At 42.9% G+C, this 25,341-nt stretch overlaps 1 protein-coding gene across 1 annotated transcript in view; it reads left to right on the forward strand.

Moving 5' to 3' along the window:
* Positions 1 to 21,624, forward strand: part of GALNT1 (polypeptide N-acetylgalactosaminyltransferase 1) — a 664,945-nt gene extending 643,321 nt beyond the window's left edge. Inside the window, exon 12 of the mRNA XM_078687736.1 lies at positions 19,870 to 21,624. Within this exon, the coding sequence (XP_078543862.1) occupies positions 19,870 to 20,016 (147 nt within the window). The 3' untranslated portion in view covers positions 20,017 to 21,624. The remainder of the gene's footprint in view (positions 1 to 19,869) is intronic.
* Positions 21,625 to 25,341: the final 3,717 nt, after the last annotated feature.

Raw genomic sequence — 25,341 nt, forward strand, 5'->3', positions numbered from 1 at the left:
GATGATCATTGACCAAAAAGTTACATTCATCTTTAGTGAGCAAACCTGTTCGCTTCCATGAATGAATTAACTTGCGTGTAGTTTCATGGCTTTTGTTCATAGAGAATTGAGTGGACAAGAGATAACATGAAGTGTCACTGAGATGTCTTTCTGCTTCAATGATGTAATCCTTGGTCAACCAAAGCACCGTGTTTCCACCTTTGTCCGCATTTTTAATTATGACATCCTTGTTTTTTTGGAGCTTACTCACAAGTTGATGGTACTGGTTGTCATTGTAGTTAGTCTGTTTCCTCTGATTCAGAACTTCTCTATTCAGGGCTTTCAATTCTATAATCACCCTATCGCTAAACACATCTACCGCATCACGAGGCATGATCGGTAGAAAAGTAGATTTGGGGCGAAAAGGGGTGACAGCTGAACGTCTCACAACAATGCTTTGACTCACTGTAGGGGTAAATTGTGAGTCATTATCGAAAGCTAAATCTAACAAGTTCTGTAACCCCGCAACATCCTGAACTTGTAGAGTGGGTATCGTAGTATCAACATCTGCCATAGTCACTACTTGATTCCTTTTGGAGTCGAGTTTGAAGTATTTAATGAGCTTGATCTTACGGATAAATTTATAGATGTCAATGCGTGTTTGATTATACAAAAACCTGTTAGGAGGACAATATGAAAGTCCAAGAGAGAGTAGTTGTTGTTCAGCTTGGGTCAGAGGAAAATCAGTGAGATTGATGACAGTGTTTTCCAACATGCTGGTTATCTTCTCCAATTCCTTTTTGTTCTTCCGCGCAAGGTACATGCGCTTGAAGATGCCTCTCCTTGCGTGCCTGCGCTGGCTGATTGATTGCCTGGTTTGGTTTGAGGTTGTACAAACATTATGTATTCTTCTTGTAATTAATTGATAGGAATATCTTCTGAATCTGTGCACTACGATACCCACAATGCAACATTCTAAGATCATGTGGGTGTTTAAAATGTGCAACAAAGAAGGGACTCACCTACCGTGATCAAAGCCGTGTAGGCTGAAACGCGTCGGTTGAGCTTGATTCAATAAAATCTTTTGAACATCAGAACTTCCCTTGAGTGCCGCGTCTTTTGGAAGCAAGTAAATGAAACGCGGGTCTGGGTTCGACCCTTACGCTGAGCACCCGCTGGTAGTGTGCTTCTTCTTGTTGGGACCCCTTTGTGGATAATATATATATATATATATATATATATATATATATATATATATATATATATATATATATATATATATATATATATATATATATTTATTTATTAAAATGTACAATTCATGTAATACGACTTGTTGCACGATAATGAACATAAATAGTTCATCCGTATGACCTGAGGCCTCAGTAAACAAATGAACCAAGCAAAACAATATAGGGTGCTGCTGAGTCCTAGAAGACACAATCTACAATAGTAGGCGGTAATGGCAGGTTCTTTGGATTACTGTGGAGAAATGTGTACATATTAAGACAAGATTCAAATGTAAAGACTGCATTTTTTCAGATGATCTTGTGAGATATTGGTTTGAGAGGGGTGTTCGTTATGTGAGCCAGTTTCAGATTGGTCGAGAGGCGATTAGATGGATGCAGGGAAAACTAACTGCAGTTTTGTGGCATTGACTTTGAGGATACTGAATAAATTCTTGTTGTAAGATTAGACTGTAGCAGGAAAACCGCTTCTGACATAAACTGAAGACTCCTCACAGCAGAGTTGAATGTTGTCTTTGTGTCGACTATCATAATCTCCACAATTGCTTATTTGGAACCAGGCCTTATTCCAAGTACATTAATGTCTTTAACTAAACCTAACTTGTTTTCTCTCTGTATGGGGTCTTACTTGCTACTGTTCTTAAATTGCCTCTTACAGGTTTTAAGTAGTTTTGGTTATTCCTATATTTGTCCCTTTCCCCTTTAAGTACATTGTGTTTTTATGACTGTGGCACATGCTCTTCAGTTGTCCTCATTCTGTTTAGAATGTTGTTTCTATTCATTCTGCAACTGGACCTTGAAGATCCTAGTACTGTGCCTTCAAGATAAAATTCTCATCTTGAACCAAACCTGGATGTTGCAGCTTTGTTTTTGGATTTATAAACTGTGCTGTATTATTCTACCAATTACAGTCACTTAGTATTTTCTGGAAGCCCGCCTCTTAAACTTGGACCTCTACTTTAAGTTGATGAGTTGTCTGTTTTGGGGCAGACTCATTGTGTTCCATCCTAGGCAGAACTGAGAGCCTTTAGTGCCAGCATGATGACTGCCCTTCGGGAACTGGTGGTTTGCTGCAAAATGGAAACTGCACCTTGCCGTCCATCCAACAGTCTTATGTCACTATCTTATCACAAGGTCTTATGCTTTTAACAGGTGTGTGTGAAATGATTTTGGTGTCTGTGCAAATTTTCCCGACACAAGTCCTGCTGATCTTTACTACTTTCAGGATGTTCTCCTGTACGATTCACAGTGTCCTATTGAAGTAGCCTACTCCCTTTTGGTAAGGTGTGTAGCAGCATAACTTCGGTTGTGCACTCAGAAATTATTTGGATAATCTGATCTGCCAAGCAAAGAAATCTGGGAAACCACACTTAAAATCATGGCTACACAATAAAACATTTGAAGCTAGAAATCGAGAAACCTTTCAAATACGAATGCAAAAAAGTTTGGTCTACAAAGATTGCTCAGACAATTTTATGGACGCATGACATATAGACTTATGCACTGAAGAATAAGGCTGTTTGGTTAAGCCACTTGACATTAGTAACCACTATTGAATTTGTGTACTCAAGTGAAAGGCATAGCTGTCCCTTTTTATAACAACAGAAGGGATGTTTTTGTTCATCCCCTGTGACATTTTGTCATCACTTTTAGCTCTCTTTTTAGGCAGTGCTCACTTTGTGCCAGTGATTGGTCGCTGATGGGCAGCAGCACTCATGTTTTTTGACCCAAGACTTGTTTTTACTTCAGCAGATTTTGATCAGGAGCAAAAGAGAGAAAGACAGAAAAGGGAGATAGGCACAAAGGGAAAAAAAGGAAAGAAGGTATCTCAGAACCCCATTCAGAAGGCTATGGGGCATGCATTGGCCACTGGGCCTAACCGTTGTGTTTGAGGCCCATTACTCCTGATGTCCCACGGTCCAACGTCTTATGGATCCTGAGCAACTGGGCCATGTACCCCTTCTACACCTGACTCTCAGTGGTAGCTGTGAGAGGTCAAAGGATTGCTCACTATTAGGCTGTACTCCAGAGTTTCCCTTTGGCTCTTCAGAAACTAGTCAAAAGTGTTGAAGGTGTCGGTTGTCTGGCAGCTGTAACCCTTATTTAGCTATCTTAATCTGATGAGGAGCTCACTTCCTGTATTTGCTGCACCTTTTTCATGTACTGAATTTTTGTTCAGACTTGTTGTTCCCCTGCGTGGGAACATGTGTTGATGCACTTGGTACTTGTGACGTGTACCCTCCCAAAATTTCTAATAAACATATCTTTGAAAAAAGTGCTGAGGGTGCTGCAAGTGCCTTCTCCGCAGCTACTCACAAGTCCTTATCCTGTTTGGCAAAGTCGGGCAGCCCACAGTACAAAGAGGCGCAAGGTCTTTCCCTTGCTGCTGCTGGCTTGTCCCAGTGATCAGAGCTGCCCCTGCTCCCCAAAGGGGTAAGCCACTCTTCCCCTCAAGGGGGCAAGGAGATTCAATCCTTTGGCTCCCAACTGGAGCTCAGAGACAGTACGGCATCTCAGGCGGCGTCCTTCATGGTCCTAGGGGAATCAGATGCAGGCCTTGGTGTGCTGGCTTGACCCGCCGGTTACAAGCCGCAATCTTCAATCTGGATAACGACCCGAACTTCTGACAATGTGGGTACTTGCAGCCCCTTCTGACATGCAGGGTTGCCACAGTACTCTCAACGGAAGCACCCTCTTTTCCAGTGCACTCACCACCGCGGCCCTTCCTGGCATTCAGGGTAGCTGATTAAAGCAGTAACAAGCCACAACGCTCTGACAACAAATAGTTAAACGGTGGGTCCTTCTGGCACAAGGGGTCACCTCAGTATGGAGATGCTGGCCTGGGACTACTTGCACAGCGCTAACGGCACTGCTCAGGACACAACAAGCCTCTCCACGCATATAGGGTCACTTGATCACTTCTGCACACAGAGACAGCCCATGTGGGCACACAGTGGCGGAACTTTTAAAAATGTGAGTGAGCCTATAGGCCTCACTCCAGTGACAGATTAGCAAGCATTGGCATAGCCAATAGGTCTCGCCTTTGGGACCTTTTAAGTGTTTAGCCATGCAGCAAATGAATACACAGGAGGAAGGACACTGTAAAAACATGCTCCATCTGTGAGGCAGTAGCTGAGGAGGAATTGAGGGGAGGTCCCTGCAAAGGGAGCCGCGCCAACCCCTTCTTTCTCTCACATTTCTTCTCTGATGCTGATTAGGCCTAGTCCTTATTCCTAAACAGGCCGCTGCCAATTAGCTTCTAAGCCCTGAGAGGTGGCCATTAGTTGTCCCATCCACACGTGTGACGTGTGCTGGGGCTGTTGTCCGTCTTCTTTGACATGACTCAGAAGGAGCAGCAAAGCTGTTCGGGAGTCAGATGTGTCCAGCCCAATTAGACAGGCTGATGCAATGGGGATTAGTGCTCCTGTGATGTGTGCGAAGTGCTTAGCTGGCAGAGTGGCAAAGGGTACTGAACAAGGCAGCGGAGTGGAAAAACGGAAAAAATATACATAAAACAAACAGCAGCGGATGCCTGACAAAGCAAGGGTTGAATGTATTAAGCAGCGCTTGCAGATGCCTTGGGCTAAAGTGTGCTATCGAAATCGTGCCGTGATACCAAATAAATTATTTTGTTTTGAATTGCCGCAAAAACAAACGGACCTGGCGTGACGGCAATAGAATGTATGGTCCTTGTGGATTCGCAGTTTATCTAACAGCTGTGTATCTGCTCCCTGGGAATGAATGTTAAAGCTCAACCTGGCAATTATTGAGCTGCAATGCATTCAGCAAAAAAGTGCACTTAAATTCACCCTGCTCAGGTGTGACTTTGTGGTGCATTATGTTAGTTTGAATGTAATTCGCATCAAACCACGTTGCGCAGCAGAATCCATTGTGGCTGAAGAGTAGGGAGCTGTGTTGAATTTGTGGCATGCTGCCAACGTGCCAAGCCATTCCCAAAAAAAAATGAACGCACGCCCGCGAAACTGAAAGCCACCACGCTAATTGAAACATGATACAGACCACATGGTGTGCTGCGCACCGCTGCTTGCTCCCGGAAGGTGGATGCCGCCACACGCACGAGTGTCAGAAAAGTGCAGACCGATTCAAAAAGGTTCTTTCCTAGAGCAGCGCATGCGCGCTGCGCCAGGCTTAACCTAAAAAGGACCTGCTCTCTTTTGCTGATCACTACACAGTATGCTGCCATCACCACGCTTATACTGCTTAACTCTTGGTGAAGGCGGTGCTTTGGGCGACCCTCCTTTTCCAACAAGACCACAATCCATGAGGCAGGCCCATGTCATGGCGCACACTCATGGTCAGTGCTTACCTGTAACAAAAAAAGCTGCATTAGGGATCCAGACAACAGTACAGGTGGGCACTCAGGGCAGGGGTAAACATCTTTTATCATGCAGAGGACTTTTCCTTCCCAACAAGGAACCAAAAACGTAAAAAATTAGATAGTGTGATAGGAAGTGAAAGATGTTGGAAGATTAAGGAATAAAATGGAATCAAGTAGGCAGTTTGGTGTATGGCAACTCCAGCATTTATCTGGACCCGTGGCAGGCTCCTGAGAAAAATATTTAAGCCCCTGCCCTTATTTTTATTTTTTAATACAAATAAGTTGCTGATTTTAGGCAAGTACACCATAAAGTTCTCGGGCTGCTTTGAACCTCTCCCCCTCACCAGGCCTACTAGGGAGCATTAGCATTTGACCCAAGTTTAGTATCTCGAAACTCAAGCGAGATATAAAGGGGGTCAGAGATCTGTGGTGGTGATATTTTCAATGTAAATATTTTGTCACATTATTAACTAATTAGTGCTTTAGTCACTTTTTACCTCCTAATGTACTGCTGCCGAAACCGGTGACTAAACCTAGTAGGTTTACATACCATGACCCCCAACCTCTCCTGCCAGTTTTAGCTCAGCTTCCTTATAAACCACATTGACATAACTATTTGCAAAAACATTGTTTTGGCCCTCTAGGATCAAACGGTAGGCGTTTTGCTTCGGGTGTCTGGGCGTATTTCTTTGACTGAGGCCATGTCTTAAGTATTTTGTAGCAGTAGTGCCTTTTATCCTTTTGTAGGGCGTAAAATAAACTATTGAGACATATATCCAGTAGGTTGGTTGGTTGAGTTGCTAGGCCTGTTTTGCATGTGAGGTTATTAAAACATAGACAACTTTTCCTTTCCACATTTATATTGTCAGTTTCACAAGATAGAAGAGATGAGAGAGGAACAGGCGCAGGCAGTAAGAAAAATCACCGAGAGACTTTGTAAAGGACGGTAGATACAAAAATAGCCTTTGCTGGGCCCTTGTTTTGTCTTATATCTAGGTGGTTCATAAGAGCGCCAGCGTAATAATTTATAATTGAATTTCCTTCCTGCCGACACTGCACAATAACAGAAGAGCACGGTATTGCTTTTGCTGTTGCTCTGTATGGGTAGCGCATTTATACTTCAGAGAATGGTATGCCTGTGCAAGTCATTACTTTTATTTTTCATCTTATAAATAGCAATTCTATTTTGAGTGCATTATTGCACTTGCAAAAAACTGAAATCTTGACTTGTAACTAAAGTATACAATTGAGTTTATCAATCAAGAAACATTCAGGCATTCTGTGTAAAGAACAAGAAAAAGGAGTAAAGTAAGGCCACTAGGTGTGCAGTTCTTTCCATGAATGATCATAGCAGTTTATCTGTGTAAGGTGTCTCAGTTGCTGCAACAAAGTTTTCCTGCTGGTGAATGCCAAGTGGTGTGGGATTTCCAGTTGCTCATAGTGCTGTGTCCTCCATTCCCCCATTGTGCAGGGAGCTACACCCTTTTGCCGTGCTGGATGGGGAGGGTCTCCAATTCTCAGTGTTGCTGGGAGCTGCAGCTGCCCAATTATGTTGTGCCCTGTTGCACTACGAGCCACTTGTGCTGGGAACGGGAACGGCCATCTCCATTCCCCAGTTTTGATAGAAGCTGCTAATACCCATTTTCCAATTGTGCTGGAAGTGGCATCTCCCTAGATATGCTGGAAGTTGAATTTCTCTAACTGTGCACGAAGCTTTTTACTCCCCAGTTGCACTAGTAGTCTACATTCTCCAGTTACTTTGCTACTCTTTATCCCACAGTTCCCCTTGTCCTAGTAGGCTCCATTTACCAGCTATGCAGGAGGTCTGCCATTTACCATTGGCATAGATGCCCTCCAGTTGCCATTGGCACTAGAGCCTCTTGCGCCACTAAAGGTGGTGTTAAAATATTCATTTTGCCCTTTTACCCGCAGCACAAGTTCACAACACAATAAAAATATTCGGGAAAAACAAAAAATCTTCCCCTAACAGACAAGTTCCAAGCCTCTTGGATGAATAAGAGTGAATGTCTTAAGTGCATTCTTTAAAATGATGAGTGCATATGTAGGCTGCCCAGTTGGACTAAATTAAAAAATATGTTCTTCAGATGTGCCGACCATAAGGTCTTTGCAGGTTCTTTCAATTGAATGCTCTCGTCCTTGTCATGTGGACCTGAGGTCCGGGCGCAAGGAGGCACGCTTTCTCCAGTCTAGTGCAGGACCAAGATGTTTTATGGTCTGGCTTTTAAAAATTTCTTGACCTAGCTTTTTAAAAATGCTTATGCAATGGCGCCATAACAATTCCCTTAACGAGGAAGCTGCGCCCTGTTGTACATTATTAGGGTCGAGCCTGCGAGCAGATACTCTTGCTTGCGAGACAATATTGTTTCCAAAAAGGGCTTTCAAGCCCTCCCGTTGCTTTCCATTTGTTGGCTTCTGTATCCCTCTTCTTTCAGCCTCCTTAATTGGCCTGTGCTGGCCAAACATCACTCCAATCTTCTCTCTGGAGCAGGGGCCAAGCACAGATTGATTAAAGTTAATCAGTGCCCGTCCGCTCCACGCCACACAGTGCCACTCCACGTGACACCATCCCTCGTCACATGACACCATCCCACTCCGCGCCACAAATATCACTACACTTAACTGCACACCAACAAAGCCAATAGATCTCGCATAGGCGAGACCTATTAGCTTTGCCAACGCATGTTTTTGTGTCTGGTCAATGATGGCTACTTGGAAACCACTTGGAAAGTCATAGAAACTACAGAAAGTCTTGAAGCACAAACCAGTGGCCGATTGTGAACATTTTGGACGCATCTGTGGGATCGAAACTCAATTCTTCCTGACCACAAGACCACTAGGTGCCCAGACTCCTCTTGGTTTACCCCACTACTCCCACCATGCTGACAATGGGACTAGGCACACCGTTGTGTTTTGGCCTTGCGTCAGCCGTCTTAGGTGGCAGTCCACTATATTGTGGCATTAGTGTACTGAAGCATCGATGTAAGTAGGGATCTGGGTATGATGGCACTGGACTTTTAGTAAGGAGAAGCTTGAATTCCTCCCTACTGTCTTCAGGTGAAACAAGCGTTTGCAAAGCAATCGGTCTCGCCTTTGGGGACCTAATATGTATTTCGCTATGCAGCACATTAGCCTGGGTGCTGAAACATCTACTGTTCTTTAACTTGGATGGAAAATAAGCACCAAACTGCGTGACACACCAGTTATGGGAACACATGGAGGAAAATATTGCTTTTTAGCGAGAAATCGTATAGTCCAAAGCTCTGCTTTTAATATACAATCAAGGCCCTCCGTGGTCATATCACCGAAAATACAAGATTTGATAAAAATATTATTGTCTACGGGTGCTCATGGAAGACAATTTCTATGGACTGGAATCTAGAGAATGCTAAAGTGATTCTGGTATTTTACTGACCTCTGCTTGTCGATTTCTATCAAGACAGTTAAATAGAGGCAGTTGAACAGAATAAAAAGTCCCTAAGCGGAAGCAGACAAGTCCCAGGGCTGATCTCCACAGCCCACAAAGTACATCCACGTGTAAGTATATACTAAAGTATGTAAGTATATACTAAAGTATATACAAGAGGTCTCGAATGCTCGACCTAAAAAGGACGTTTTGGGAAACATATCAAGGCACACAGTTGACTAAAGGGCATTGATAACGCAGTTAGCCACACGTTAAAGCTATCTCTGAAAATTGCAAGTTAAAAAATGTACAGGTTAAATAATCACATTTTTTTTTGGGAACAAATTTTATTGGCTTTTACATGTTACATACAATACTTGACATTCCGGTTGAATTATAGGACACCTTGACATATTCTTCGCAATGTACATCTCTGTCACATATATCCGGCATAATGCAGTAGTCCTTTAACATAGTCATAGATACTTCAACACATTTGGCCATGGGTGCTCCCAGACATAAATAATCACATCATTGACTCCATGAAAAGAATGATTTTGTGGAAGAATATTTGGAGCATGAAGAAGAGCGGGATTCAAGACCTTGTAACTTTAATTGATGCTGAAAAGGGAATTCACTGCACATCAAGTACTATTGACTCAAACTGTCTGATTCTATTGATATTCCGGCTGAGACACCCTACACAACTTACATCACGTTTGATCACTTCAGATATAGAGTTCAGTGGTAACAGTCAGTGCAGGTTATGCAACCAGTCAAATCGGCACCATCTGCCTCGAGTCACACACAAAGTTCATCGCATCATGCCTGAGCTGTTGACCTCCACTGAGGACACCACTGGTTCTAGACTAAAGCTTGTGTGTATGACAATAGGGTCTCGAACATTATTATTAAAAAGGTGTGAAGTTTGTGCCTGAATTTAAAAGTGACTAGACAGGGGACTTCTGGTTCCAGAACGATCTCTGAACTCTTCTTACTCCCTCCAAAAAGGGCATTTGGTTTTGAAGTATTGCGGCTTGCTTGCAGTCTCTCAGGGGGTACACATTTAGAAAACCCTAAACACCTTTCGTCCATGCTGCTCAGCCAGTCTCCTTTTATGTTGATCATGTGCACTGGTCAAAAGTATTCCTTCATTGCCTGTGGCACACTCTCATGCAATTGTGGCAACGGCTACTGAAGTGCCCACAAGCGTATGCAGTTGCAGATGATACCTAACTCACATCCTTTGTTCCTTCTGAGATTCAAAATTGTGCGCGGAGTCCAAAGACACACACAAGTCCTCCTTGTGCTCCCTAGAATGATGTATACCAAGTAAGGTAAATCCTAACTACACACAGATTTTTTGTTTATCCATCTTTGTGGAAATACCTAGTTACAGTGGGAAGAAGGAATTCCATCAGTGGGGTTGGGGAGGTTATATTTTCCAGAAGAAATAGAAAATTTCCAATCTGGCCTTATGGTGTGATAAGGTAATAAGAGCTTGAACTGCGCCATAGGATGTGGATCAGGACCGCTTCAATACTATAGCAAATTCTGTATCTGAATTTTAATTAATAAGTCAAAATGAAACTGACCAGTCATCATCAATATTATAAATGCCACGTGAGAGCAATCCAAGACGTATCATATTGAGTTCCAGTGAAGGCTAGTGTGCAGACACTCTTCATCATCTTCATCATACAAAGGCCAGGCTCTTCCAACTGTCTTCATTCTTTAGCAGGATTTGTACCTATAGTTGTTGCTACCTGAAGACTGCGACTGAGGGAAGTTCCTGGGTCACTGCAGTCGAGCTTCTTTTTTCGTAGTAGCAGCCAAAGTATTGTTGCACTCCGCCACCTTGGTGCACATGCCTGCATCTGCACACTTGGTTTCGATGTCTCTATGGCCAAGTCATGCCCTGCCTGAAACCTGTAGTTCCTAGCTGTGGATCGCTAGTATTCCGTATTGGTGGCTTCACATACCGGTGGAGGCTGGTGTGCCGATGATCTTTCCATCCACATAATAAAATTTGCAGGCCTTTCAATTGCCTTCATTCAGTAGGTGGCTCATGCAGGGCTTGTGCTGATGAGTGTTGCTACCTCAAGACTATAACTCGGGGAAACTCCTAAGCCACCACAGCCTTGGTCCATTATATGTAGTACCCAAAGGAATGTTCCAATCCATCACCTTGAGACATATGCCTACATCAGTGTTCTATAATGGTGGGAACCTTCAGATGTTAATAGTGCCCAGTGTTTCTTTCAGTCGTACATAGTAGTAGAGTGGTTGAGACTTTTAGAATCGGTGCAAAGGATTGAGGTGGATACAGGATGTCATCCATTTAAGCAACCATATAGATCTCGGCCAATAGCACAATTGCAACAGCAGAGACCTATACATAATAAGACAGTCTGTCAGTCAGCAGAGCACGAATTCGCGGAGCAATAGCCAATAATCATTTAGGTGTCTGTCACATTGGACTGGCTAACATCAACCTGTGCTTTTTCGGGCAGAACCCAACTCCTTTCACGGGCCGGTCACACATTGGTAAAACATAGGTGCTGTCTGAATGTCCATAGCAACTTTCAGATTGTTTTGCTAAATCATTTTTCTTGCTCTTTGATGCTTATTATTATTATACATGATTTATCTGAATGTAGGAATGGTAAAATATCTTCAATTCTCCGTAATTCAGTCTTCAGGGATTTTGACCTTTAAAAAGTTATTCGAAAGTTAGGGTTTTTTTGTTTCTTAATTATTTCTTTTGCTTTGAACCCCTAACTAAAGAACACATTAGGCTTTCCTAACACAGTACCACTTTCAACTTGCTGTGTGAAGAGTACCTTAAACTTATCAACTTATTCTCAAGAAAGCTACTCCGTAAAAGACACAATTGCACCAAAATTGACAGCAGCGTACACCGGTTGTTGTGTGACCTATATAATCCAAACGGAAGAAAAAAACGATGGGTGCAGAAATTCGATGTATTAGCTGTAATAAAGCTTCTTGGGCTCAAATAATTTAAATTAACGCGATTGCTTCCCTCGATTAAGAGGATGAAAGGACGCAAAGCGAATTGTTGTTTGCCGAATGGCATGTTGTAAATGTTGTGATGAGGTGTGCATGTTGCAGGTAAAGATACTGTACATGAGTAGATATGCAGTCAGTAAGCACAGTTCCATCCAGTGATTGAAAGAGGTCTGCTGTCCCATTGTAATACTGTCATATTAACTGAATGCAAACATGACTTTTCCCCAGTTTGGCTCGATGATGCAGTAGGCACTTCCATATTCTGAACTCTGAAATCGACCACACTATTATTTGTCATTTTGTTGATAGTACCATGGCCTCGCTCAAAAAGCAGGATATTCTTATCTGTCATCCTAAATGCTCGACACTCAGAAGCCTTCCAAAATTCAGAGCAGATGCTTCCTTCTTTTTTTGCCCATTGTTGCAAATGAATCAAAAACCTTTATGGAGCAGCAAAGCAGTTTTTGTTTATACGTATTTTTAAACGGATACAGATTTTGAGCTCCAGTTCCCACTGATTCCCTGCCAAATAAACATTTGATGATGATCTAATTCAGTTGAAACATTTTCAAACTAGAATCATTTGTGACAACACTGGAGGAAGGACTGTGAACTGCCTTAGAGGCTTGGGGGAGACGAGCATGCAGGGACTCAGGAATGCAAACTACTATTAGGTTGACTAGGGTTCTGTGTGAGGTTTCTGAGTGTACAGGAAGAATGGCGCCTGTGCTGGTAGCGGTACGTATGCGAAGTAAAAAATAGTATTGGACAGTGCTACAAGTCAGAGGAGACCCCAGAGAACCTCTGCAGAGAGTGGCCAGGGCCCACTCAGAAAATACAAAAGAAATCTTGTGCACACGTTCCTACAGGTGTGTTTGAGAGTCATAAGGCAGAGTAAAATGCAATGAAACAAGGTAGACCCTTATGTATGGTTTCTTACAAAATGCCGTGTATTAACTCTTCCTTTCTGGAAGAATGACATCAACGAAAAACAAACAACCAGCCAACACGTGTTTAGTCATACGGGCACTGGGCCCGTGACTCTTCAGGGCTGTATAGTTCAAATGGTGGATAGTTCACGTTGCCGGTGATATTTCCGACCCGGCAATAACGGGTGTGTAGGAAATACAATGTACGAAAATCCTGGTATTAAGTGAAGATCGGCGGATACGACCGTCTTCACAGGTGATCTGTGTAAGCGCCTTAAGCACGAGACCGGTGGGGTCTTAGGTCAAAATCAGACTGATTTGAACTATACAGCCCTGAAAAGTCACGGGCCCAGTGCCCGTATGACAAAACACGTGTCGGCTGGTTGTTTGTTTTTCATTGATGTCCTTCTTCCGGAAAGGAAGCGTTAATACAAGGCCTTTTGAAAGAATCCATACATATGGGTCTACCTTGTTTCATTTAATTTTACTCTGCCTTATACCTTTGATGACTCTCAAACACACCTGTCAGAACGTGTGCACAAGGCTTCTTTTTTACTATTAGGTTGAGCATAAGCGAGGTGGCAGTGCAGGCACTGCGGGGAGTGGGTGCTTTTATTTAATGTCTTATTTTTTATTAGCCTATTGCGCAACATACTGCATTTCCGGAGTAAAATAATACTGGAATATGCTATATACCAAAATAAGGTGGTCTGCTGGTCTCCTAGTAACCTGTGGAAGCCCAGAAGACATTGCTTTTTGTCCCCGCATGTGGTACTACACTTAATTCAGAACCAGCTCCAGAGGTCAAGAGCACTACTGCAGGCATGGAAAGCTGCCGCTCCCAAGATGTGTACAAATGGGAGCTCGTCGAGTACACTAAAAAGCATTTTCACTCTGTGAATATATGGGCCTGTATAGCACTGAAAGTTGAGCTACGAGCCATATTTTGTGGGAACTAAAGGGACTGAGAACAATAGCAACAAATTAGTATATTCTTGAGCGTAGATGATTGGAGCAGCGCGCTGAGCTCCAAACCCAAATGTTTGGCCCATGGAGATACTGGCTACAGGGGATCTGCATTAGACTTCGCATTTACCATGAGGCATTGGAACTTTGGATAGCTCCTGACTCTTGGGCAGAACTAGAGTCCTGGAACTAAGCCTCATTAGGGGTATTGACCGGATTTTTCTTAGTGATTTGGAGAGGGGGCTAGGGCGGATTCTCAAGAGTGAGGCACAAAGTAAAGAGCCTGTGTGAGACACTATTTACCATTAGAACGTCTCTGATGCCCACCATCAATTCACACACAAGGCTGAGGAATTGTATGAGCATGTTTCACCTTTTTTTTGGAGAGGGGGGATTGAAATGTTGGGGTTGCCTCAAGAAGAGAAGGGTTGACATTCCGGCAATCTATACAGTTAAACTCTGCACTGCTGTGATATCTGACCCTGCTGATGCTTTGGAATGCCTGCAAAGTGTCAAGATGGATTTAGCACCTGAAAATTCATAAGATGGTTCATCAAAGTAACAACCCAGGCTTGGTATTGGTTTCAGTCAGCGCCTGTAGCATATTTTCTAGCTCTGATGCCTCACAAAGTAGTCGTTTTCTGATTCCACGGATGGGGTTTATACATCTAATGTGACTATTCCACTTTTTGATAATTAACAAATCTAGAAATAATTAACCACAGCAGTAGAGGCCTTTCCTGCATGGCCATTGAGCAGATACAGCTTAAGGGGTTTTGATCTTCCTGTCTGAAGTGACGAATGTCATTTTAGCCACACATCGCCATCCCACAAAGTCCATTCATTCGGTCCATTGGTCAAATTTGTCAGCTGGTTTGAGAATAAACAATTTGATGCTCTTCAGGCTAAGTTGTCTAATGTGCTTCTGTTTGTTTTTGGCTTGACCCAGCAGAGGTTTGCTGTCTGCACCACCAAAGGCTACTTATTTGCCCTTGCTTGTCTGATCAGGCCTCGTTGATCAAGCCACCTGTTATTTCCATGTTTTTAATGACTTGCATATATGTTTTCTCCTAGCCCCCAAAATATGCTCCTTTTGGATCCCCATGAGTCCTCACTTTTCTAATTTGGGCTCCCTTCAACCCTCTGCACATCCGTGGTCTTTTGACTCTGAAGACCCTCTTTTTAATTGCCATTACTTATCTGTGTCGGGTCATTGAGGTTCAGGTGTTATCATATCAGCTTCTGTATACCACTGTTTTTTGTACAAGTTAGGGCTTAGGGCATGTGCATTCTTTCTTCAGAAAGTGGTGTCACTTTTTCAGTTGGACAGTCTGTCATGTACTCTGTGTTTTTCTCTCTGCCATATCCTTCTGATGAGCAAAATAGGCTATATTGGTTGCATCCTAAGTAGGCACTTAGGTTCTTCAGGTGTAGGACTAATGAATGATCTGTTATTTGTTGGATGCGCTGGTATGCAGAAGGGCAAGAATTAAAGAAATGGGGTATCGTCCTATGCATCGAACTGTGTTTTGTCTTGGCCAAAAAGAAAATGAACCTCCTGAGAGCCTTCACGCTCATTCCACCAAGGAGAAGGCCAGTACTTTGGTTCTTGCTTAGGGTGTGTCTGTTTGCCACAAAGAAGACATTTCCCAGTAATCCAAGCCATTTTCTGTGGAACATAAATACATTTCTTGTTAGAAAATTGTTGAACCTCACACCTGGCCCAAAAGTTTCCTTGTGTGAAGTCAGAATTTAAGGGGTTAGAAAGGTTTCCAATATAAAAAAAGTCAGAGCTCAACGCCACAGGACCCTGTTTAAACAAACCATAAAAATAGAACTTGTCCTGTCCCCTTTAGGCTTTTGAAAAAACTTTTGTCTTATGCAAGTTAAGTGGCATGGATATTTTGAGTGAATAGATTAGATGGATTCACGGATTGCGGAAGATGGTATGAGGCAGGCTATTCATGTGCTGAGGTTCTGTAAGGCATCAGGTCCTAATTGCTATACTGGGGATATTTATATGATCTGCCTATCAGGTCTGAAACCAACGTTTTCTATGCTGTATAACTGATTTGCAGATTTAGAATGGGTTGACACCATGTAAGTGGGAAGTTGTTGTTAGTCATTCCCAAGTCAGGTAAGGATCCTCAAATCTGTTCATCCTAGAAGCCCATCCCTCTTCTCAAAATGGACAAAAACGTATTAATAAAAATTCTGAGAAGTGAACTGAAGATGTCCTTCTAGGCTTGATCTGTCCTCGTCTATAAAAAAAAAAGGAGGCGGTGCATTAAAGTATAAAGTGGCTAATACCCTTGGTTGTGAAGTGGAAAATAAAGTTCTGACTATTACTGTATTGTGTGAATTCGAAGACTATTCAGTGCGCGCACGCTCTCTCTTTCACACTCTCTTTCTCTCATATTCTCTCTCTCTCAAAGGTTAAAAGGCTGTTCTGGTTTGTGCGCTAAAGTAACTATACCTCCTGCCTTCAGCATGCACTGTTAATGACCTCATATAGTACATCACTTAAGACGAGTTCAGTGATGTTATCAATGACCCCACTGCAACATGTAAAATGACAATATTGATTACTTTACTGTGGATGGCAGGGGCATGAGTTATAATTACTGTAGGGCATGAGTTAGTTACTTGAGATAACTATAGCTGGTGAAGTTTAGTAGTTTTGTATGTTTAAAATGGTATCATTTAACCGACATGTTCGCCTAACTAGAATGTCTCCTTGAACTTTGTTTAAATGTAGATGGAGATATATATATATATATATATATTATATAAATTTTTTTTCTCAGAAAAAACAAAGGTTAAAGTACATTTATAGTTAGATGAAAAGTTTAGTAACAACGTAATGCTTTAAATTCTAAAAACACCAAAATCCACCAAGTTACAGATACCTCAAGTCTCTATAACTCGTGACCTAAGGTAACTATAACTGGCGCCCCAGCCATGCGGAGGGATTTTTCAATGTCATAGAAGACGGCATGAGTGATGTAATATATGGGGAAATTATCAGTGCATGGCGAGGGTGCGGGTTATACTTACCATAGGGAGCAAGTTATAGTAATTAGCGATAACTATCCCTGGTGATTTTCACTGTTTTTTTAGAGTTTGTAATCGGCCCGCTTTCCTAGGCTGATTTTGACCCTGGGGCATTCCATCTCCCGCTCCTAGCGCATTTTTGAGGGGGCATGGGGGCACGCTGCCCCGTGACCCCATTTCTCCAGGGCCCGGCACATCTTTGAAGAGGAGGGGGCACGTGGTGGCCCCTCCCTGGGCTCGTTTCAGCCCCTGGGACCACATCCCCTGGGGAGGACCATATGACCCCCTCTCCCTAAGCCTCAAAAAGCCCCAGGGTGCTCACCTCAGGGGCTGTAAAGTTAAATGAGGGTAGCTCTGCAGCCCCAGCCTTTAATGGCCTCAGGAACCTCATCCCCCCCAGGGCCAGCTCAGAGGGTATGTTCCACGGAGCACACCGCTGGGACATAACTGTTTCCCTGCCCGCAGTGATGTTGTTTGGTTTGGTTTGCTAATAACTTTGGCGCCGTTTGACAAATCCAACAAATAGTGGCCTACTTTGTCTAGTGTAGAATAAAGTTTTGAGGTGATCCGTAAAGCGGGTGCCAAGAAAAATGGGCGGGGCAAACAATTTGCTTCTCCCATGTAATTTCCCTTAAAGATTTTAGGCACGACTACATCCCAAACCGCTGAACGGAATTAAACCAAATTTGATAGCAAGCTAGACCCTCGTCCCCAAAGAGCTCTTTTTCTAATTTGATGTAAATCCGTTCAGTAGTTTGGATTTCAACCAGGAAGCATTGGCAGCCATCTTGAGACTCTGATTCGTCTGGCTCCAAAGAAAAAAGGTGAGAGAAAAAAGGGAGACAGGGTAGGTGCCCACCCCCTTGGACATAGCGTGTTTGCTCTCTCTTGGCGGAAGCAATTTAAAGCTCCTGCAAAGTGAGGGCAAGCAGCAGGTCTGCTCTCAGTGGGTGAAAGCAGGAAAAATCCTCCCTCCCGTTGGCAGTGGACTTTTCATCTGTTTGGGAAATAAGTGAAAAAATTGCTCCTGCATGCAAGGAGCAGCATTTTTAGCTCTCCCCCGGCCCCCAACAAGAACATGGTGGGTGCCCTGGGTGGCATCCTGTTGGATGGGGGTTTCGTGGACCTCTCTCCCTTCATAGCAGGTGCCCCAGTTGAAGCTCCACTTCTGAATTCTTTGATTTATCAGAGTGCTATCTCTTCTTTCTTTTTTCTTTTCTTTTTTATGGAGTTTTATATAGCGCAAACTTGACCCACAGGTTTTGGGTATCAGAACGCTTTACACGAGCACCAGTTGTTACATGAGGACGCATTCATTTTTGTTAGGCACAGGGATATTAAGCGGTTTGCCCAGAATCGCAGGATGTTGCGTGTCCATTTCGGGACTCGAACCCGGTTCACCAGATTTGAGGTAGACTTCCCTAGCCGTTAGGCCAACTTTCTGTAGTGACTGTGATGAGTGGGTTCTTTCTTGTCATCTTGTGAGAGCAGAGTCTGTGGTTCTCCCTTTAAATTTCTACAAATATGCAAATGCCCAAAATCACTTACAATCTTCACCCATTTGCCCCCGCACCATCCTCTTTAGTAGTAGGTAAAAGTCTTCCTGCCTTTTCCCGGGTTGATGGACATCTTACCAAAAGACTCCCCTCCCGAGTTGGTGGCCAAGCCCTACGGTGTGAGGTTGGCAGCATGTAGAGGGATGGCAGCAGTGGTGGTTGAAATAACGTATGGTAATTATTACTTTACGTTAAAAATAACATAGAACATCACTGAAAAACGATGGTTACAGGGACTTTATCATTAGGAAATAGAATTTAAAAAACCTTAGATATTCACTTAAAAAAAAAAGTTACAGGGACGTTACAGTTAAGTTCACGTTTTAAACACACAAAATCATAGAAATGCAGCAGTTATAGTCGGAGTTGCCTGAAGAAACTATAACTTGTGCCTTAAGGTAACTCTAACTCATGCCCTTGCCATGCACTGCTAATTATCTCACATATTAAATCACTCATGACATCTTCTATGACATCATTGATAACACTGCAACATTTGCAATAAAATGTTTGATAAGAAAACTGTGCATGGCAGGTGCGCAAGTTATAGTTTCTTCAGTTAACTCGAACTGCTGAATTTCTATGAGTTTGAGTGTGTAAAATATGAACCCAACTATAATGTTTCTGTAACCTTTTTTTCAGTAGGTAAAGAAATAAACACAATCACACCAAACCCCCCTGCCCCCCAAAATAGTTGGCTGTCAGGTTCTAATTGAAAGGCATCAATCTGGCCTGACCCTACAAACTGCCCTAGATATGTTTCTTCCCCAGTGGCCTTTGTTAGTGAGGTGTAGTTTCTGTAGTTCCTAGGCACATTGAGCAAGAAGGATAAGTCTCTTGCGCAAGCCTCCATCCTCAGTAGAGCAGAAATACAAACCAACCAAGTTGCAGTGGGACTTGTTGAATCAGTTGTGACATTAGGAAAAGGGAGCCTGCCATATCAGTCAAACGGGCCTCCTACCCATAGCTCAGGCCACATTTTCTTGCACGATTCATACATGACGCTTAGAAAGATTCTGAGGTTACTTGTTGCTCCACATATTGGTATGTAACTTGACAGTATGGGTTAGATTTGTCTGCGTAGGGTGGTTGAAAACTGATTGGCTAATGGTTGGATCTCTGTCATGAAAGAATACAGCGAAGCACACGTGGTTCTTCTCACCACCGAAGAAACTTAGTTGCTACCTTTCGAATCATTTTTCGTATGTTTATTTTAAGCACCACAAGCTACAACTCTTATTGCAATCTGATTTTGTCAGAAATGTATATAACAGCATGGTGTTTGTTTTGCTGAAATGAGGATAATAAAATGTTTGATAAAATTATTTTACTTCTCTCATTGCAGAAACTGACCTTGCTACATGTTAATAGCAACCAGTGTTTGGACAAAGCAGCAGAAGAAGACAGCCAGGTACCCAGCATCAGAGACTGCAATGGCAGCCGGTCCCAACAGTGGCTCCTTCGCAATGTCACGCTGCCAGAGATCTTCTGAGGGCTGCTCGCTGAGTTCAGCAGTGCAAAATGAAAAGATTGACTGGGCTACCTCGGCAAACATGACTTGCACGTCCTTGAAGAACCAGAGAAGGAGATGTGTTTTCTGCTCGGCTCAGAAGATGAGGAGGCCAAGGGGTTAGAGGGTCATCGGCCATTAGGAGCTCACTCTTCTGATCTTCTCCATAGCTGTGAACTAGCACCTCCGATACAAGGATGTGACTCCTCATACTTTTCTAGTCAAACTGTGCACACTGATGTTTACAAGAAGGAAAGTAGTCTCCCTCATCAAAGAATCTTCTAGATAACCTTCTAGACCACTGAAACATAGTCATGCAAAGAAGCTCTCTGGAGAGAGGCATATCGTCGTTGTTTGCTTGCACATCTGTATCCTGCTCTGAACGTGCGATCTCTAAGAAGGGGGTTGTGCGGAGAGCCCCTGTCCTGGTTATTACATAATAACCACCAAGTATAATATTGAAGGAAGATTGTGAAGGTGGCGAATGGATGTTAGTAACATACGCAGATGTGTATGGTGAGGAGAACAGGGTTTGAAGTGAAATTCAAATCGGAGCAATGGAAAGTACAATTTGTTATAGTAAAATATCAAATTTATATGTAGATTTTATACCTCAGCGGGGATAAATATCCAGTTTCAAAGACGTTCTTGTATACTTTAGTCATGTGATAGTCATGAATATGTATGTGTGTGTATGTATGTATACATATATACACACACACACACACACACTCTGATACGCAGGTATAAAAGAATTCTATTTTTTTTCCTGATGAGCTGAAGTTGACTTTTGAAATCGGATAAAACTAGCTAAAAATACAAAAGTATATATCACCGTTCCACCTTCGTTTTTTCCCACTTTTCCTTTACTTGTGGTTTGTGGGCTGATGGAATCAGAACATATCTTAATGCCTTCTGGGGGAAGAGAACGTAAAACAAGTAGAAGCATTCAATACTGCAACAGTCAACAGTTTTGTAGTGTTTGTCCAGAATGACTCATTTTCTGTTCTTCAAACTCTTGGAGTTTTCTTCTCTACGCAAAGGACATATCAGTACATTTGCAAACTTCTGAGGCTAACTTGGAGAATGCTCTTTGTTGAAACTCCATACTACTCTACTACATATTTCTTTTCACAGCAATAAACTTTTTTAGTTTTTAGTTCCAGCCGGCAAAAATAGAGGTAAAAAGGAAAAATATATGTAGCAGGAGTTTGACAGAACCTGAAGGTTTGCTGGGAAGCCTTCTTTATTCCATACTCGAATGTGCTTCATTGTCAAGTGCATATTTAGATTAGGTTCCTGCAATGTAATGTTGATCTGCTGCTTTTTTCTAATAAAACCTTGAGAAAAATTGTTAATTTGGCTGGTGACATAGACTAAAAAGATTCCTTGAACATCCCTCACTGCCCAGTTAATGTGCCTTCTAATCATATTTCTTTATTCCGTTTTAGTTGGGGCCAGTTTAACTTTTGCATCTTTAAAATAATCCATAAATGAAATGATTCCGTTGCTGAACATTTTTTCCTTAAAGAAAGAGAACATGTCTGTGCTGTTTTCAGAAAATAAAAAATAAATGCGTTTGTTACTTGACAAGATGGCTCAGAGCACATACTATACACGTGTAATTAAGTATCAGGGACTTGTACAACTAAACAACATGTTGGACACGTTTATTGTTTTCCTTTTCCATATTTAATGGTCATGAGATAAGGATTGATAGTTTTTGTTCCATGCCATACATCACTCTGGCAAAGAGCTATGTTGTTTGGGCAGTAATACATGATGGCCTTCTCTCGAATGGTAAATAATTGAGTCAGTATTTCACGGTAAAAGATGTCCATGCTGCTTTATTGTTATGACGAGTAAGAAAAGTTTGGTATAAAATATCCACTTTATTGTATGTAGCAGAAATTAAACTGTCTCACAAATCGTAATTCTTTTCTGCAGGTTTCCCATTACCTCTTTGTCAGACCTCCCTGTCACAATCTTTACATAAATGAGAAATAGCTCCTACCCGCAGACATTTCCAAGCTGAAAACTCCCCTGCTCCCATCCCTACCCTCCAGGCCGTGCCCACATCCGGTGGCACATAACCCCTGACCTTACCTTCCAACATTATGCTATTTTTCTGCGACTGAAGAGCAGGCTGTGGAACTCTTAGTTGGTGTACTGCAGTATGTTTGCGGTTTGCTTTAGCAGCCCTTTCTTGTCGTAGGGGGAGGCGAGGCTTAAGTCCCTGCTGTAGCGGGACTGCCGCAGGTGATAGAGCGCACAGGTCACCCGACCAACAATTTTACCATATGCACATCGGGCCCATATATTTCAATTTATCATATGCATTAATCGGGTAACCTACACACTCCTAAATCAGTAACCCTGTTCCTTCCTATTTATTTCCAGTGTACCCGACTTACCAATCCGCTGTCACGGGTACCTATGATCACAATGGATCAGGGAGCTAGCTGTAAAAGAAAGGCAGTCACAAAATCTATAATGCCTTTATATTCTTTGCACTCATATAATAACCACAGACTCAGGAAGTTTCAAAACCTTTATCTAAACTTCATCAGATTCCGAAAGCATGAGATTTACAGTAAGTAAACAGTCAATAACCAAGATTATAAAGAGCACGTATCCATAAAGGAAGTAAAATGAAACCAACCATTTATGAGTCTAAAGGAAGGTAAGAACAGGGAACATGCTAGTCAGCAGTTGCAGATTTAGACTTGATATAGAGTGACTAAAGGACAGGGAAAAAATAAGGTACATACTAGAAAAGTCTAAGTTGAATTAACCCTGAAATATGGGTACGAAAAGGATCTTTAGTTTGTATTACGAAAACTCTGGGATATCATGTAACTATGGGAAGGTAACAGTGGAACACGCTAAAATTCTAGAGCCATTATTTCATTTGGCTAAAGGAAGGTAAAGAAAAGGAACATCTATATTTCATGAACTGTATGCAGGAACGTGCTTAAAGGATAAGAGAAAAATTGGAACATGCTAGAATTACAACGATAATGTATGATCGTTTCATTTATCAGGGCAGAAAGAAAAACATGGAAAATCAATATGCAAGAGTACGTCTTTATTAAAGCAAAGAAAAGAAAGAAGGATGCAGAATAAGTGTCCCAGCACTATATTTACCTAGTACGGTGTGAAGACCAACCCTGGCCACGGGTCAGTTAAGGACAGGAGAAACAGCAAGGAAGGACAGTCGCCAGTAGGCCAGCAGGTGCAGAACGGACACCCCAGGACAGGACAGGAAGACCAGATTAGGATCAGGACAGGACCACCAAGGTAAGACCAGCACCCGCAGTTGGGAAGCAACGCCTGCGCTCTACCCTCTCTGCAGCTAACAGTCAGAACCCCGATTGGGTTATCGAATTCCCAAGCAAAGTGCTCCGCCAGCACTTAGGTTTTCCCCCCAAAAAAACCTTGGGTCTATGGAAGATTTCGGACAAAGTGCTCCGCAGTTCTCTGTATCAGTCACCTATTGAGTGCGTTGGGTCAGTGACAGGTCAGCTATTCGGACAAGTCGGACAATTTCTCTAGCTAAACCTGGGCTAGTTATACTGTTTTCGGGTCAGTGTACCACACCCCAAATGTTGCAAGTGTAAGAATCCCCATTTTCGATTGGTCCCCAAGTAGGACAGGTCAACACACCAACCAGGATTAACTTCTACAAGCCCCAATTTACATCTTTTGGGACCGCCTATTGAATTTGGGGTTCCCAGGATACGTACTCTTCTCCTAACAAAGGCTAATACAATTTATTATACAATTGTTACAAATGCAGTACAGTTCAGCTTCGTCCTGCTGGGTCACAGGTTAGTTCTCATGAGCATCTTGACTGTGGCTGCCAGCTGGCTGAGTTCCACTGGTACAAGGTTTTCTTCCCTCTGCCAGGATGACATGCGCAGTAGGGACCTCTAAGATGGGGTTTCAAACATCTCCCAGGCCCAAAGGATTCGATACATGGAAAGTAAGCGAAAACAATTTAGAACACAGGAATAAATGAATACACTGTATACCAGGAATCCCTATACGGTTCCCCTTACTTTATATTAACTATAGCATTAATATTAATGCAAAACGAACAGCAGTGCAAAAAGCGGCGGTGCAAGCTTCAGCATGTGAGAACACAAAGCAGCCATCTTAGGTCGAGTGCGCAAGTGCGAAAAGTTCCCACCAGAACAGCGAGTGCGTCACGTCACGTGAGTGTGACCAACGCATGCGCAGAAGAAAACCCCGCTAAGCAGCGGCCATTTTAGTGGCAAGCGTGTTAAGGTTAATAAACACATATGCAAGCTTCTCTGGGACATCCCCAATGTCTGAATAAAAGGGAAATTAGTAAGACAAACAGGTTGATTACAATTTATTAGTGTTATTCGAGGTTCTTGAATACAAGCAAGACGCTTTACGTGCGAATTCTTGCTCCATCACAGGCTCTGCTCCATTCTCGTCGGAGCTGCTTTACGGTAAGGCCTGGCTTGCCTGTGTTTGTATGGAAGGCGTGTGCATGTGAGTAGCACACCTGGAACAGGGTGAGTGCAGTTTACTGGTTCAGGCTAGTCTCGGCTGTAAGTCGGTAGAGAAGAGATGTGCTTCGCTTGGATCGGAGGCGTGGCTTGAGTCCCTGCTACAGCCGGACGGCTGTGGGCTCCTATCCGTTTCACTTTGGTGCGGCGCCTGGGGCGTGGTGGGTGCTGGGCTTGGCCTCTTCTGCTACAGACATTTGAAGGGCCTTCTCTGGATGTGCATGGCTATGTGAAAACCACGCAAATCGCGAGTGGGCCTGATTGGTGTTTTTTTATGACACACACTGCAATTTATTGACAATATGACAGGCGAGTGAGGGGGTGCACTGTGATTGGCCGGAAGAGTGGAGTGGTATTTCCTGCTGAGTGGCAGTTGGTTAGTGGGCGTCTTGACAACCAGTGTTTGGGTTCTAATTGGGCTGCTTTACATGCCAATTAGTTATGATATAAAGAGGTGCTTCATCTGGCTTCTGACTCCTCATGGATGGGGGAAAGAGGTCAGAGAAGTGTAAGCCCTTGGAGGAGGAGGTTGTTGCTGGACCTGTAGCTGCTCATTCCTTAGCTGATGTCCAGAGTATGATTGAGCTTCTAGTTCTGCTGCCTTTCAGGCTAGGAAGATCATGAGGGCTCCTGTTTGAGAGGAGGAGGTGAAAGGGCGATTTACTCATGGGGCTGACTTTCGCAGTATTTTAAAACGTGCAGTACAATTTGGGTTTTCAGAATCCCTTGGTGGCGGAGGAGTCTATAGATTTCTTTGCCAATTATC

The sequence above is a fragment of the Lissotriton helveticus genome, chromosome 4_1, assembly GCF_964261635.1.
Source record: "Lissotriton helveticus chromosome 4_1, aLisHel1.1, whole genome shotgun sequence".
Lineage (NCBI taxonomy): Eukaryota > Metazoa > Chordata > Amphibia > Caudata > Salamandridae > Lissotriton > Lissotriton helveticus.